The sequence below is a fragment of the Sporothrix schenckii genome, assembly GCF_000961545.1.
Source record: "Sporothrix schenckii 1099-18 chromosome Unknown Cont43, whole genome shotgun sequence".
Lineage (NCBI taxonomy): Eukaryota > Fungi > Ascomycota > Sordariomycetes > Ophiostomatales > Ophiostomataceae > Sporothrix > Sporothrix schenckii.
In genome coordinates this window covers 1,942,039-1,953,742 of record NW_015971144.1, presented here as the reverse complement: position 1 = coordinate 1,953,742, position 11,704 = coordinate 1,942,039, and the positions used below count along the sequence as shown (strand labels likewise).

General features: G+C 52.2%; 4 protein-coding genes across 4 annotated transcripts; 2 read left to right on the top strand and 2 right to left on the bottom strand.

The window, feature by feature from the left end:
* Positions 1-4,887: 4,887 nt before the first annotated feature.
* On the top strand, positions 4,888-6,029 carry SPSK_02592 (cfem domain containing protein; the record flags this gene model as incomplete). The annotated part of the gene is made up of 4 exons (XM_016729460.1): positions 4,888-4,986; positions 5,049-5,226; positions 5,290-5,630; positions 5,700-6,029. The coding sequence occupies 4 exons, from the start codon at positions 4,888-4,890 to the stop codon at positions 6,027-6,029; spliced, it is 948 nt and encodes a 315-aa protein (XP_016589366.1).
* A 525-nt stretch (positions 6,030-6,554) lies between these two features.
* On the bottom strand, positions 6,555-7,839 carry SPSK_02547 (mitochondrial large ribosomal subunit; the record flags this gene model as incomplete). The annotated part of the gene is made up of 3 exons (XM_016729416.1): positions 6,555-6,694; positions 6,768-7,724; positions 7,800-7,839. The coding sequence occupies 3 exons, from the start codon at positions 7,837-7,839 to the stop codon at positions 6,555-6,557; spliced, it is 1,137 nt and encodes a 378-aa protein (XP_016589365.1).
* Positions 7,840-9,305: 1,466 nt separating this feature from the next.
* SPSK_02771 (uncharacterized protein) lies at positions 9,306-9,907 on the bottom strand (the record flags this gene model as incomplete). Its single annotated transcript, XM_016729636.1, has 2 exons — positions 9,306-9,522; positions 9,597-9,907. The coding sequence occupies 2 exons, from the start codon at positions 9,905-9,907 to the stop codon at positions 9,306-9,308; spliced, it is 528 nt and encodes a 175-aa protein (XP_016589364.1).
* A 335-nt stretch (positions 9,908-10,242) lies between these two features.
* SPSK_02595 (uncharacterized protein) lies at positions 10,243-11,373 on the top strand (the record flags this gene model as incomplete). Its single annotated transcript, XM_016729463.1, has 2 exons — positions 10,243-10,323; positions 10,387-11,373. 2 exons carry the CDS (start codon positions 10,243-10,245, stop codon positions 11,371-11,373), a joined length of 1,068 nt encoding a protein of 355 aa, XP_016589363.1.
* Between the last annotated feature and the right edge of the window lie 331 nt (positions 11,374-11,704).

The window sequence follows — 11,704 nt, the reverse complement described above, 5'->3', positions numbered from 1 at the left end:
TAGCTTGTGTTCATTTCGTTTCTGCAACGAAAATGCGTCGCGACGTGCATCGAGCCGCAATCCTATCGGGCACACACATCCACTCATGTATGTGCGAACTCGGCATCTGCAAGTCAGAAAGCAAGAAGAAAATAGGGAAGAGGGCTACGGCCGACGCAAGTGGTATTTTCACTCGGTATTGGGCACGGAGAGAAGTCAAAAATAGTAACATGAATGGAATGTGAAAAAAAAGAGCAATTGACCACAAATACTAGACTCGTACCTGCATTGCGTCCGAGTGCCGGGTGGACACAAAACTATTTTCTGGATGGAAAGGAGCCCTCTGTATGCATACAGGATCGTGGCATACATGAGAGGCTGGCTACAGCTGCAGCTTCAACTTGCTGCTGTAGCTTTGATGCAGGCGTCTGGGAAGAAGCAGCGAATAGAAAAGCAGGATTACGACTGGGTCGCGTTGTAAACAACGCAGAAGCCAGATTGACGAAGCAAATTTTGGAATCCGCATCGGCTTCTGCAGCAATTTATGAGAGTGACAAAAACATTCCTATCTCCCGTCAAACGCGAACCGCGACACGAAAAAGCCGCAGTGACTTTGTCCCTTTGGGCTTTTCTGTTTTCTTTTGTTTCATTCCATTTCATCTTTCGCCAAAGGGCCATCGCCTTGCATCAACAAGCCACGTTCGTGACGCATGTATTTTCTATGGTATGAGTGCCCACTTACCCAAGAGTATGAATACTCCGTACAACGTAGCTCGTAAAATGTCGGTGTTATGTCCATCTGATAAGAGTAAAGTTAGAGAGAGCACTTGACGCGCCATGAAATGTAATTTGTAAACTGATGCAGTTGCACATCGACCAACGAAGTTTAAGCAAACCGCCAAAATGTACAGGCATAAGCAGAACTCTTCTGTTACAGCACAACAAATGGAAATGACGAACTCTAAGTCACAGCTTTAGTGGAGGTATTCTTTACGACAGAGTCGGTTTCTGCGGACAACTCCGCGATTCCCGTTGTGCTCCGTACTTGGGCAGTCGTGGCACCACGAAATAGAAATACCAAGCGTCAGAAATCGAATGTCCACGACATTTGATGAAGCGATTGCGAGACCTGTCATCCCTAGACAGCGTGTTACGGATTCCGTCTGTGACTGCCTAATAATTTAGTACGTCTTGGCTTTTGTCTTTTCCTTCAGTTCTTCCTATTCGGCTTTCCCCATCTCGCGTGCTGAATGTGAGAAAGCCTGAAGTTGGTCTTGGCGTCAGGCCCTGGTCCTAGTCGTGTAAGGTATTTGCTTGTCAATGTGCGACCGTTAAGTACTCCGTAATACTTGTCGACAAACCCTGAAGAGACTTCGAGGCTGGTTGTTTTGGATGCGGACTGGGGTTTCCACGCATTGAAATTGGAGGGCACCCTAGTCCCAACTTTTCACTCAGTCCTTCATCCATATTGCACTGTTTTAAAACGCCTGCTACGTGGCGCAGCGCAAACTGCCCCAGAAGATGCTCAAGTTGACCAGACCGGGGACAGACCCTGAGCAATCTTGCGCGGCTTTACGGAGCATCACCCTTGGCTGGATGCCGTCCATGAGCTGCGACGAACGACGTATTCTGTACACATACTCCGTATTCGTCGGATATATCCTGGGCCCCCATGGTGCTTGAACATAGCTTCTGCAAGAGGAAAACTAGTTGCCCCCCATTGGCGTCAAAAAAGAAGCGACGGCCTTGCGAAAGCAACTCAGGCGTGTGCCACATAAACATGTGCTCCGTAGTGTGCATAATGTGAGCATCTTTCACCGAAGCCATGATGTTTACTCTATATCAGCCTGGTAGGTATGTTGTACGACATACGTAGACGCCCAAAAGAGGGATCATAGCGAGCTGTGGGCGATCGTATCTTTTAGGTTCATCCTGGGCAGCCACATGTTTGCTCCTCCATTCTTGGAAATGATTGGCATGTGTCTCCCTTCGTTTGACTTCTAACGTTTCTTCAGGCACGCCGTGGTAAAAGGACCCTGCAGAGACGCAGTAGTGGGACTGGTCTAGCGCTGGTGGTCGAAAAGCGGTCGTCGGTGGATCTTCAACACAAGCATCCTCAAACAAGTGTAGCCGCCCTGAACAAAAGCGAGCTGGAGAGGAGAAGGAGCTGCGCACCAAAGAGTATCGAGATAGCATAAACTCAGTTGACGGAAGACTCGTCCGCCTATTGCCTCTTTCGCAATCCAGTGACCGGTGTTGAGGCATTTCCATGGACGGACGCTCCATGGACGTGCATGATGCCCAAAGGAAAAGAAAATAAACCACAAAAAGTGGATATCAGCGCTCGCTACGAATTATGTGAAGCACTAACGCGAAAAACTTGAGACAAAAAGGACTTCCAAAAGGACGTCGTTCGCCAGTTTTAGTGCCAACGTCCAAGCAGGGTTAAAAGCTAGAAGAAACATGGAAACGACAAAGAAAGGGGGGATGCCTGGATACGAAAAGGTGCGCCAGGGCCGTACTAACATACCAGCCGACCAAGGCAGCCCTGGTTCCTGACGGGGTGGCTATGGCAGTCCAATCTTCACGCTGTTCCCGGTGTCGATCGTCTGCGGGATGTGATCCTATCGTCTGGATTGACTGGTTGTGGGCGAGGCGTCAGATGTGCTGGCGGCTGGAGGGCACACGCAACCGCTCTTGGCTTTTTGCACGGAGCAGAACAGCCAGAGGTGAGCGGGTGGTGCAGGAGTGGGATGGGCAGACGTGTTGCCACTTGGAAAGCCGTTTTCGTCGCTGAATACTGAACGAAGCTCGACATATTGCACATTTTGCCTCTATGCGGTCCGATGGCTAGTTCAACTGGCAAGACCAAGCCAAGGAGTGACTCTCCAACCTCGCGCCTGTTTTCTGCCTGATGGAGCGATTCACCGTTTGAACAATTGCCAATCTAGGAAACAGTATTTCCTAGCGGCCATGGATTCATTGTCTTGCCACATTCTGTGGCTCCAGTCTCTGTCCCTTTGGCTCACTCTCGTCTCTCGTCTTCGTTTGTCTGGTTGCCGCCGCCTGCTCCCTTGACACTAGAAGGAGGACAACCACTTGCAAACCGGCTTAGCCAGCAAAGCGGAACCGTCCTTGCCGCTATGGACCACAGGGGACATCGTCAGATATGCGTGCCGGTCATATTCCGTAGAGTCTTCCATCATGGAGGGCATTGGAGGAAGGAGTTTGTAGTGGAGTCGAGACCGTTTTTTTGTCGTGCCACAGAACAAAAGCCCTCGCCTTCCTCGGTTGGCTCTGTTCGTATGAGCGGAACCGGTTGGGCACAGCCCACTGTCCTTCGAGTTGGTAATGCAGGCGCCCCTGAATAGTGGATGTTTGTTCCTGAATCGCCCAGTCTCAGTGCACATTGTCAACCACATAATGGCGCATTAAGCTCCTCCTGTTCCTGAAGGCGACATGGGGACACTAATGCACCATACTTACCTTAATATTCCATACCGGCGTGTTGGTCTCATAGCCTTGAGGGGTGCAGAAACGACGGCGCTGAAGAAAGACGTTTGTCTCTTTGAGCCCTTCCTATTGGGCTCTGTGCTACACCCCTGGTTGGAGGATGCCCAGGGCAGGGCAGAGGAAATATTACTCTCAGGTTTGCTGGAGTACGTACTCCATCTGTTGTTAGATACTTGTACAATTTACCAAAACGGACGACATGAGGGTAGAGTCACACTGATGGGGCTTGTTTGAAGAAAGCTTGGATCACGACGAACTGGGTCTCTTTCCTTTTTAAGCCAACTGGACCCTCCTCCCTTCCCTTTCCTCAGTCCTCCTTCGCTACTTCCCTTTTCTGCTCACGAAAGTTTACTCTTTCCCAATTTGTTATTTTCTCTTCACCCTCTTTTTATTCGTAAGCGCTCCTGTGCTTCATACATTCGTTGTCATTCCTTCCTTTCAGGTCCATCTTTCCATTCTTTGTTTACTTACCTTCTCCCACTAATTACCTTCTTTCCCCTCACAGCCATCGCATCGCCGCGCACTTTTACAAGTCACTTTGGCCTCACTTGCGAGATTTTTTTAAAGTACTTTATTCCACACGGCTCGTCAGCTATATCTTCATATCTTCTTGCTTTTTACCTTCCTCGGTGCCCTTTTCTTTGGATCCTTCGCCCCGCCCGCCAATATATTCTCTCGAGGCCATTTTCATACGTATGCGGCTTGCGTTCTCGACTCGCTCGATATTAAATTAGTATTCCACGGACATCTAATAAACAACGACAAGTTCTTCGCCGGGAACACCCTCTCGTTTTACCGGGGCAGTCCTCCACACATCCAATTCCCTCCAACATTCCTGGACGCAACCCGATCTTGCTGTTGCTCTCTTATTTCGCTCGCCCCGTTTGGATTGCACGAGGACCCGGACAAATTGAAAAGGCTACCCGTACGGCGGACAGAAACACATTAACGGCACCCCGTCCAACTGAACCCCAGGACCGGTTTATGCTGCCACACAACATTCCGTTTCACTGCGACTGCGCGTCCTACTAGCAGTCTCGTTTCTTCGTGCATACTGCAAACGACACTGTTTTCTCGACACAAATCGTTTGCCCTGCTTGCTCTGCTCTGCCAAGTTGGCAACACTCTATCGGTCTCTTTTAACCGTTTCTGTCTTGTATACGACTTGCATACGTTTTTATATACGCCGTAGGCTTTGTCACGGCCTTCTTTCCTCTTCTTTTTTATCTGTCTTCGTCATTGTCTTTGATACATTCCACGCCTCTGGCCGGTCTCTCCAGTGGCAGCTTGTGTGGGGAGCTTGTATCCTCCACGGCTCGTTTCTCTTCTTGATTCACTTTCTTTCCTCGTCATAACTCTTGTCATTTCATTTTCTTTTGTTTTGTTCTACTCAACATGCGCTCCCAAAATTCCCTGGTCTTTGTGCTGGCTACCCTTATGGGTATTGCCAAGTCTCAGAGCTTTCCTAACGAGGCCAGCCTCCCCGGATGTGGCGTAAGTTTGTTTGTTTCCAGATATTGCGATGCGTCGTCGTCAGTTCTAACGCATTGCAACAGGAAACATGTCTTGATCAGCTTATTGCACAGGCTGGCTCCTTTGGCTGCGCTGCGGACGGAGTCGGTTGTCTCTGCGCAGCTACCAACTTCCAGAATGGTGTCCATGATTGTGTTGTTGGTGCCTGTGCAGCTGACCTCGTGGCCTCGGTTACAAACTATCTCGTTGCCGTTTGCGCAAGTAAGTTAACAGCACCCTGTTGAATCCTACTGCGAGGAATCACAGTATACTAACAAGCTACAGCTGCTGCCGTGAATGCTCCAGCTGCCACTTCGACACCAACCACATCTGCGTCAGCCGTCTCACCAACGTCACAGGCTGTAACATCCTCAATACCGCCCACGACACCAGTGTCGTCCACTCCCGCACCTGTCACCAGCAGCTCAGTGGTGACATCGACTCTGCCTACGACAAGTAGCCTTCCGAGCAGCACGTCCACTCCGGAGCCAAGTACTTCTACACCGGCTTCCAGCACCACACCGAGCTCGTCAAGTGATGCACTTGTCGCTACGACTTCAACCCAGCCGACATCCAGTTCAGTGCGCCAGACCGCCACCAGCTCTACCACTGGTTCTCCTGCGAGCGTAAGTGATACAGTTTTCTATTTTTTGCAATGAAGTGGACTGGGGCTTTCCTGCTGACATCTGAAGCAGACTACATCCAGCACCAGCAGCTCGACTGCCACTGCCTCGCCCGGTCTGACCGTTGGTGCTAAAGCAGGAATCGGCATCGGTGCCGCCGTTGGTGCTGTGGCTGTTATTGCCGCTGTCGTGGTGTGTGTCATTTCCCGGAAACACCGGAGTCGTAACAATGATCGAAGCCCTTCCCGGTCCCACCTCCAGATCTCGGACCCGATGCCTGGCTCGGGCCGCATCTATGCAAATGACGACCGTAGCAATGGTTACGACAACTCTGAGCTGGAGATGAAGTCTCGGCGATACGAAGACATGGTCCCTCGGCACGTACCTAGGAATATGGTTTGAGGGGCGGCTGTTGCACGGCGGATTCCAGCATTTACACACGTCGGCATGACACGGCGAACAGGCTCTTCTTTATTCTCCATGTAGACAACCTAGCATTGGTTACAGATTACGTATTCCGTACTTATTGTCGTACGACACTACCAGGTAGTGCACATTGTCATGATAGATGGAAAGACCGTTGATCGAGAAGCCACTTTGCTTCCCCAACCAACCATACCGAGAGTCGGCCCGGGCACGACACTCGGCACAAGGGATTATTTACTCAATTAGATAGCATTGTTTCAATACCAAATTTTTAAAGCGAAAGCCATAAGAAAACCATTAAGCGGTTGAACAATGACAGACAAGGGTGAAAGACTTCGTGACGTAGCCAGTAACTGGAAGACAAATACAATTATATTTTACAGTGTCTAGTTGCTTTTGCTTAATATGACAGGATATGGACAGGTGAGATTTTCGACGGCAATTCATAAAAGCCCTCGTCATAAATAATGTTCGCTTTGCCTCGAAACTTTTCGCCAATGTCTACCACGAGTAGTAGGGTCTTTGTGCTGTGACAGGACGGTTGGGTAGGTGAACCCAAGGCGCTTTCTTGGCCTCCTTGGCCAAACGCTCGTCATACTGGCGGATGCGCGTCTTCTCCTCCTTGAGGACGACAGAGAGGACTAAAAGGTTGTGTCAGTATAATGTAAATCCTGTCGGGGATAGGAAAGGAGCAGGAAACGCCAAGAAACCTACAGGATGATGGCGACCATCTTGTATTGCGGCGGCCACGGGCGCGGTATTCAGTTACGGCCGAGCGCCAAATACCCTTGCCGACCCAGGCTTGGTCAATATACATCCGCGAGGGGTCGGTGATCTCGAGCCACCGGCCGTCCTTGGTCTCGATCTTGATGGCGTTGGGTGAGGACGCTTCTGCGCCCTCACCATCTGCTTCATTCTGCTTCTGCACACGGCCCAGACCCATACCGCGCTCCACCACGGCCATGTCGCGTGCTTCCTCAAGGTGCCACAGCACCTCCTTGGCCATCTTCTTCTTGCTGAAGCGCATCTGCACCAGCGCATCCTCGAGGGTCTTGCCCGAAATTTGCCGGGCCAGGTGCACCAGTTTCTTTGTGCTCGTTGGGATGGGCATCGACTTGTGCAGCAACTGGCGCTCCGTGCGGGCCAGGCGCTCATCGCGCGTCTCCTGGCCCTTGGGGTCCAGCATGCGTGACACATGACGCACCACCATCTTGCGCTCCCAGCGGACACGGCTGCGCGGGTCCGGGTCGAGGGCGCGCTGCAAGTCAGACTGCAACAGCGATGTACCGATTTCGTTGCGGGCCGCCGAGGTTTTCAAAGGCTTTGAGGCGGTACCGTCCTCCTCGCCCTGCTGTTCTAACTCGCTCGCAAGTAAGGGACTCGCGCTCAGGCCGGGGCTGGTCATGCGGTCCTTGAGCTCCTGGCGGGTTTTAGCCCGACTGAGGTCGCCGGAGAGGCCAGCAGCCACATCGGCAGTGTTGGACGAAGCCGGCTTCTTCTTGCGGCCAAAGAGACCACCCCAGCTAATGGCGCGCGAAGCGGTCGTGTGGAGGGGTCGGCTGGCACCGTTTGACTGTGCGAGAGGTTGCTGTGGTTGTGTGCGTGGCCGCGGCACGAGGGTAGAGTGTGTCGTCGGACCGGCAGTGCATGTTGTCGTCGGCGGCCGGAGACCTATGGGCGCAGTTGCGTTAGAAAAGTTTGGTTCAGGAGTGCAGTTGAGCTTTTTGAAGTGGTAAAACAGCTTACCTGTCGCAAGGACCCTCCTTGAGTGTATGTTGAGCCTCATGGTGGCCGCAAGTGCTGTCGCTGCAGTGTAGCAATCCGGGTCACGATGTTACGCATCAACAAAAAGGCTCTGGATGTGCAGACGGCTTTCCCCGAGTATAGAAAAAACTGCCACCAGCGTAGATTGCGGGCGTCTGGTTGGCTAATGGACTCAATATTTTTGGCGGTTGATTTTATTTCCTTAGTCATCATATGGCCAATGGTTCACGTGATTTTCCGGGTCACCGCGTAATAACCTAGGATGATTCATTTTGCGGGTAGGTTACTTCACTGGCCAGTCGTCGCTTGGGGTCTACTGTTTGGCGGGCGCTGAGTGGAGCAAATCAGCATCAGACCATTTGTCGGAGCTTTCGTGGGATTTTCCCTTCCATTCTCTTTTCGCACCTCTAATCCGTTCAGCCAAACCTCCATCACGACAATACCACCCGCACCGCCCAATCTCCCCTCTACGCACACGCGATCCGATTTGCTGTCCCCTTCGACCGTTTTGCAAACCCAATCGCCGTTCAAAATGGCCATCAAACCGATCACCGGCGTACGTTTGTTCCCATCCAAAGAGGGTTTTTTCGCGAAAACTGCCGAGATAAATGGCGCGGTTCCACGCAGAATGACTCCCGGCAACGACAACCCAGGGCCGTCGGGTGCCAATTGAGGTTGCTCTCTACAGATAGCGACCCTTGTTGCGCTTCATTGGCTACCTGTGGTGAAGTACCAACCTGCCGAGGGCCGGACAATCGGGATGCAGTAATGCGCAAATAAACTAGAGATTGGGAATTGGACCTTGGGCAGGACCCAAAGGGACCTCATGGAACCCCGTACTAACACTTTGCGCCTTGCACATAGATGCTTCGCCGCACGCTGATCACTGATCTCAGCATTGGCCTTGGCCTCGGCTTCGTTATGGGCAATGTCTTCTGGTACGGCTACCACATGCCGCGCACCAACGCCCGCGACAACTACTACGTCAAGCTCGAAGCTGAGCGCGCCGCCCGGACACAACAGTAAACGCACCACATCTACCGTGGAGGACGGACGGACAAGCAACTGGAACGAGCGAATGAACGACGGAGAGGCTTCTGCCGGCCTGTGAGGGGCAATGTCGGGCTGAGGACGCAACCGTTCTCCCCTGTATTGTGTCCCTTTCACCGCTGTCCGGCATGCCGTGTATGTGTACATAAACTGGGTCAATTTTGTGTTTTTTCACCTTGGAACCGATTGCTGGGGTTGTGGTGAAGCGTTGGAGGCGGAAATAGACAAAAAATATCCATAATCAACCAAACTGCTCAGCAAAAGTGTCTGTAATGGTGAAGTGGTGTGATGTAACAATGTCTGCTTTTAATGACCCACGGATGTACTACTCATTCAATGAACGTAACACCGTCAAGCTAAAACACCTTGCCCTACGCTTGCATGCACTATGAGTCTGTTATATTATACATTGCTTTCGCGTCAGATGTCCCATCTTCCTCATCCAAACACGCCTAGTGTCTCTGGTCGTTTTGGTGGCGCTGCTCCGGTCGACACGGCAAAAGAGCTTGACGCTGGCGAACGTCCTGCAGTAGCCTCTGTGGTTGCATCGGTTGTTATGCTTCCCACCGAGCTGCCCACGCTACCGCGTCGACTTGCTTCGGTGCCTTCCCACGCAGTGGTCTCCACAGTGAATGTCCCGTGCCTGTCCTGGCATCTGAAAGTACGTCAGTCATGGGGAAAGAGGCGTTGGAAGCGTATAGAACGGCCACGCAGGCTGCAATGGCCTACCTTCGAAACATCCGTTGCATGGGCCAGCATCGTACTGGGCTGTCACGCATCTCTGGGTGCATCACAGAACAGCTATATTGTACCATAGACGACACTAGCGTGCAGTCACGGACGATGTCGATTCCCTGGTGTCGGCTGCCGCGACCGCTGCCTCCATCCGTACCGTCAGACGCACTATGGACAGCATCGGCACTTGTGCGCTGGGTCGATGCGGAGGAGCCCGGCAGCATCTTGCGCTGACGGCCATGAACGTCGAGCTGGACCCGTTCTGTCAGCTCTGCGGCCGGGAATGTGTAGCAGGGCGGCGTCATAACTGTCGACAGGGTTGTGCGTCTCTCCTGATATATTGTGAGCAGAGCACAACAGACTGATATGAAATTCCTGTCGGCCAATTGTGATACGTTTGTTGCTGTGGTGGTGGGTCGATATACGGACAAGCGTTTTGTGAAGTCGAAAAGCCGCCAAAATAAGCTGTGAGAATAGAGGGGCCAATTCCCACCCCACGCGACTTATCCGCAATCTCAGTAACAAAGTCACCCGTACCCACCTCGCTCTTTCTAAACAACACCTTCAATCATCCGGATCGCTTTACCTGTTCTCACCAATTTGGCAAAGGAAATAAAGGAACCACCATGCCAATCAGCTCATGGCCGCAACGGCTGCACCGTCGCCTGCACTGGTAGGTCGCAGGATACTAGGTGAAGTCGAAGAAACAAGCCTCGAAGATGTGTGTTATCATATTGTGCAGTTGTCCAGAAGAAACGGCAGCCATTAACACCCCTCTGCATAGGTCCTGAAGCGCATCCGCGCGGAGTCGGCCGCAAGGGCGCAACACAGCACCGCGGCTCTCGTGACAGAAACGTCCACAGGGAAAGCAACTCAGCATGACTCTACCTATTTAGGTCGGACAGCGGCGGGGGCGGGCTCACCTGGGAAGAACAGCCCGGCGGCTTCGTTGCGGCTTCTTAGTTTTCCCATTCCGGCCCTCCAGCAGCTCGTCGCCCGTCACTTCCGCTCTTCACGTGCACCCGAGCTTGTCGTCGGAGGTCATCGGCCGCTGGCTCTTGTTTACCTGCTCGTTGCTACGCTGATAGCCGCGCCCCTCCGCCAAACGGTGGTCGTCGTGGATGTCGAGGCGCGCTTTGATGTGCGCCTGCTGCTGGGCGTACAACCGACAGCGTCAGCAATGTACGGCGCTGACGGTGACGAGGGTTCCGTCGACGTGTTAGCTTCGCCCGTCATCGACGACGACCTGCAGCACGTTCATGTGTTTCGGGTCGATCCACGGTGGCGTGTTCCGCTAGCCGAGCTGGTGGCTGCGGCAGAACAGCGCGTGTTGTACGGAGCACAGCGCCGGCGAGACCGGCCATGGTGGGGAACCATTGTCGTGGGCGGGGCTGGAGGTGGAGGAGTGGCAGCCACCGGCGCTTCCAATAGAGCCAGCGACAACGCTCTCAGCCATGGCGTGGGTGCAGCGCTTGTTACGGGTGCCTACGGCTGGCTTCGTGTCGACTGCCATGAACCAGATGCTGTTGAGTCTTACAATGAGCGGCATGAGCGGCTGTTGGCATTCTTTAAAGACGTGGACCTGAACAATACCGAACATGACGATGAGGCACCGAATACACTATTGGAGGATGAATCAGGAACGCATAGGGTTGAGCCCGTCATTTGGGTTGCGCGCTCTCCGTGGGGATGCTTCAGGTTCCAGTTGTCAAAGTCAGCTCGCGGACGAGAAGCCAACGATGATGAGCCGCCCATCTCGGCTGCGACATGATACTTGAATCTCTTGCCTCTTCGAGCTCTTACTTGGGATTTTACGACTTACACACTGTGGATTATGTTGTGAAACATGAGCGTTGCGGTATACATTGTGTAATAAATTACGCATTTACATTTATATTCATGACATCAGCCAGCTTGCAAGTTTTATATTTTATATTTACTTTCATTGACTTCGAGTACAAATTTGAAAATAATATATAAAAGTTTCCAAAAGTCTAAATTCAGCAAACAAGATTATACGTAGTCACATCTAAAAAGGCAGAATGTGTTTCCAACCATGATTTGTATTCCCGTGGATTTCAATTCCTAGGGAGCTGGCCCAA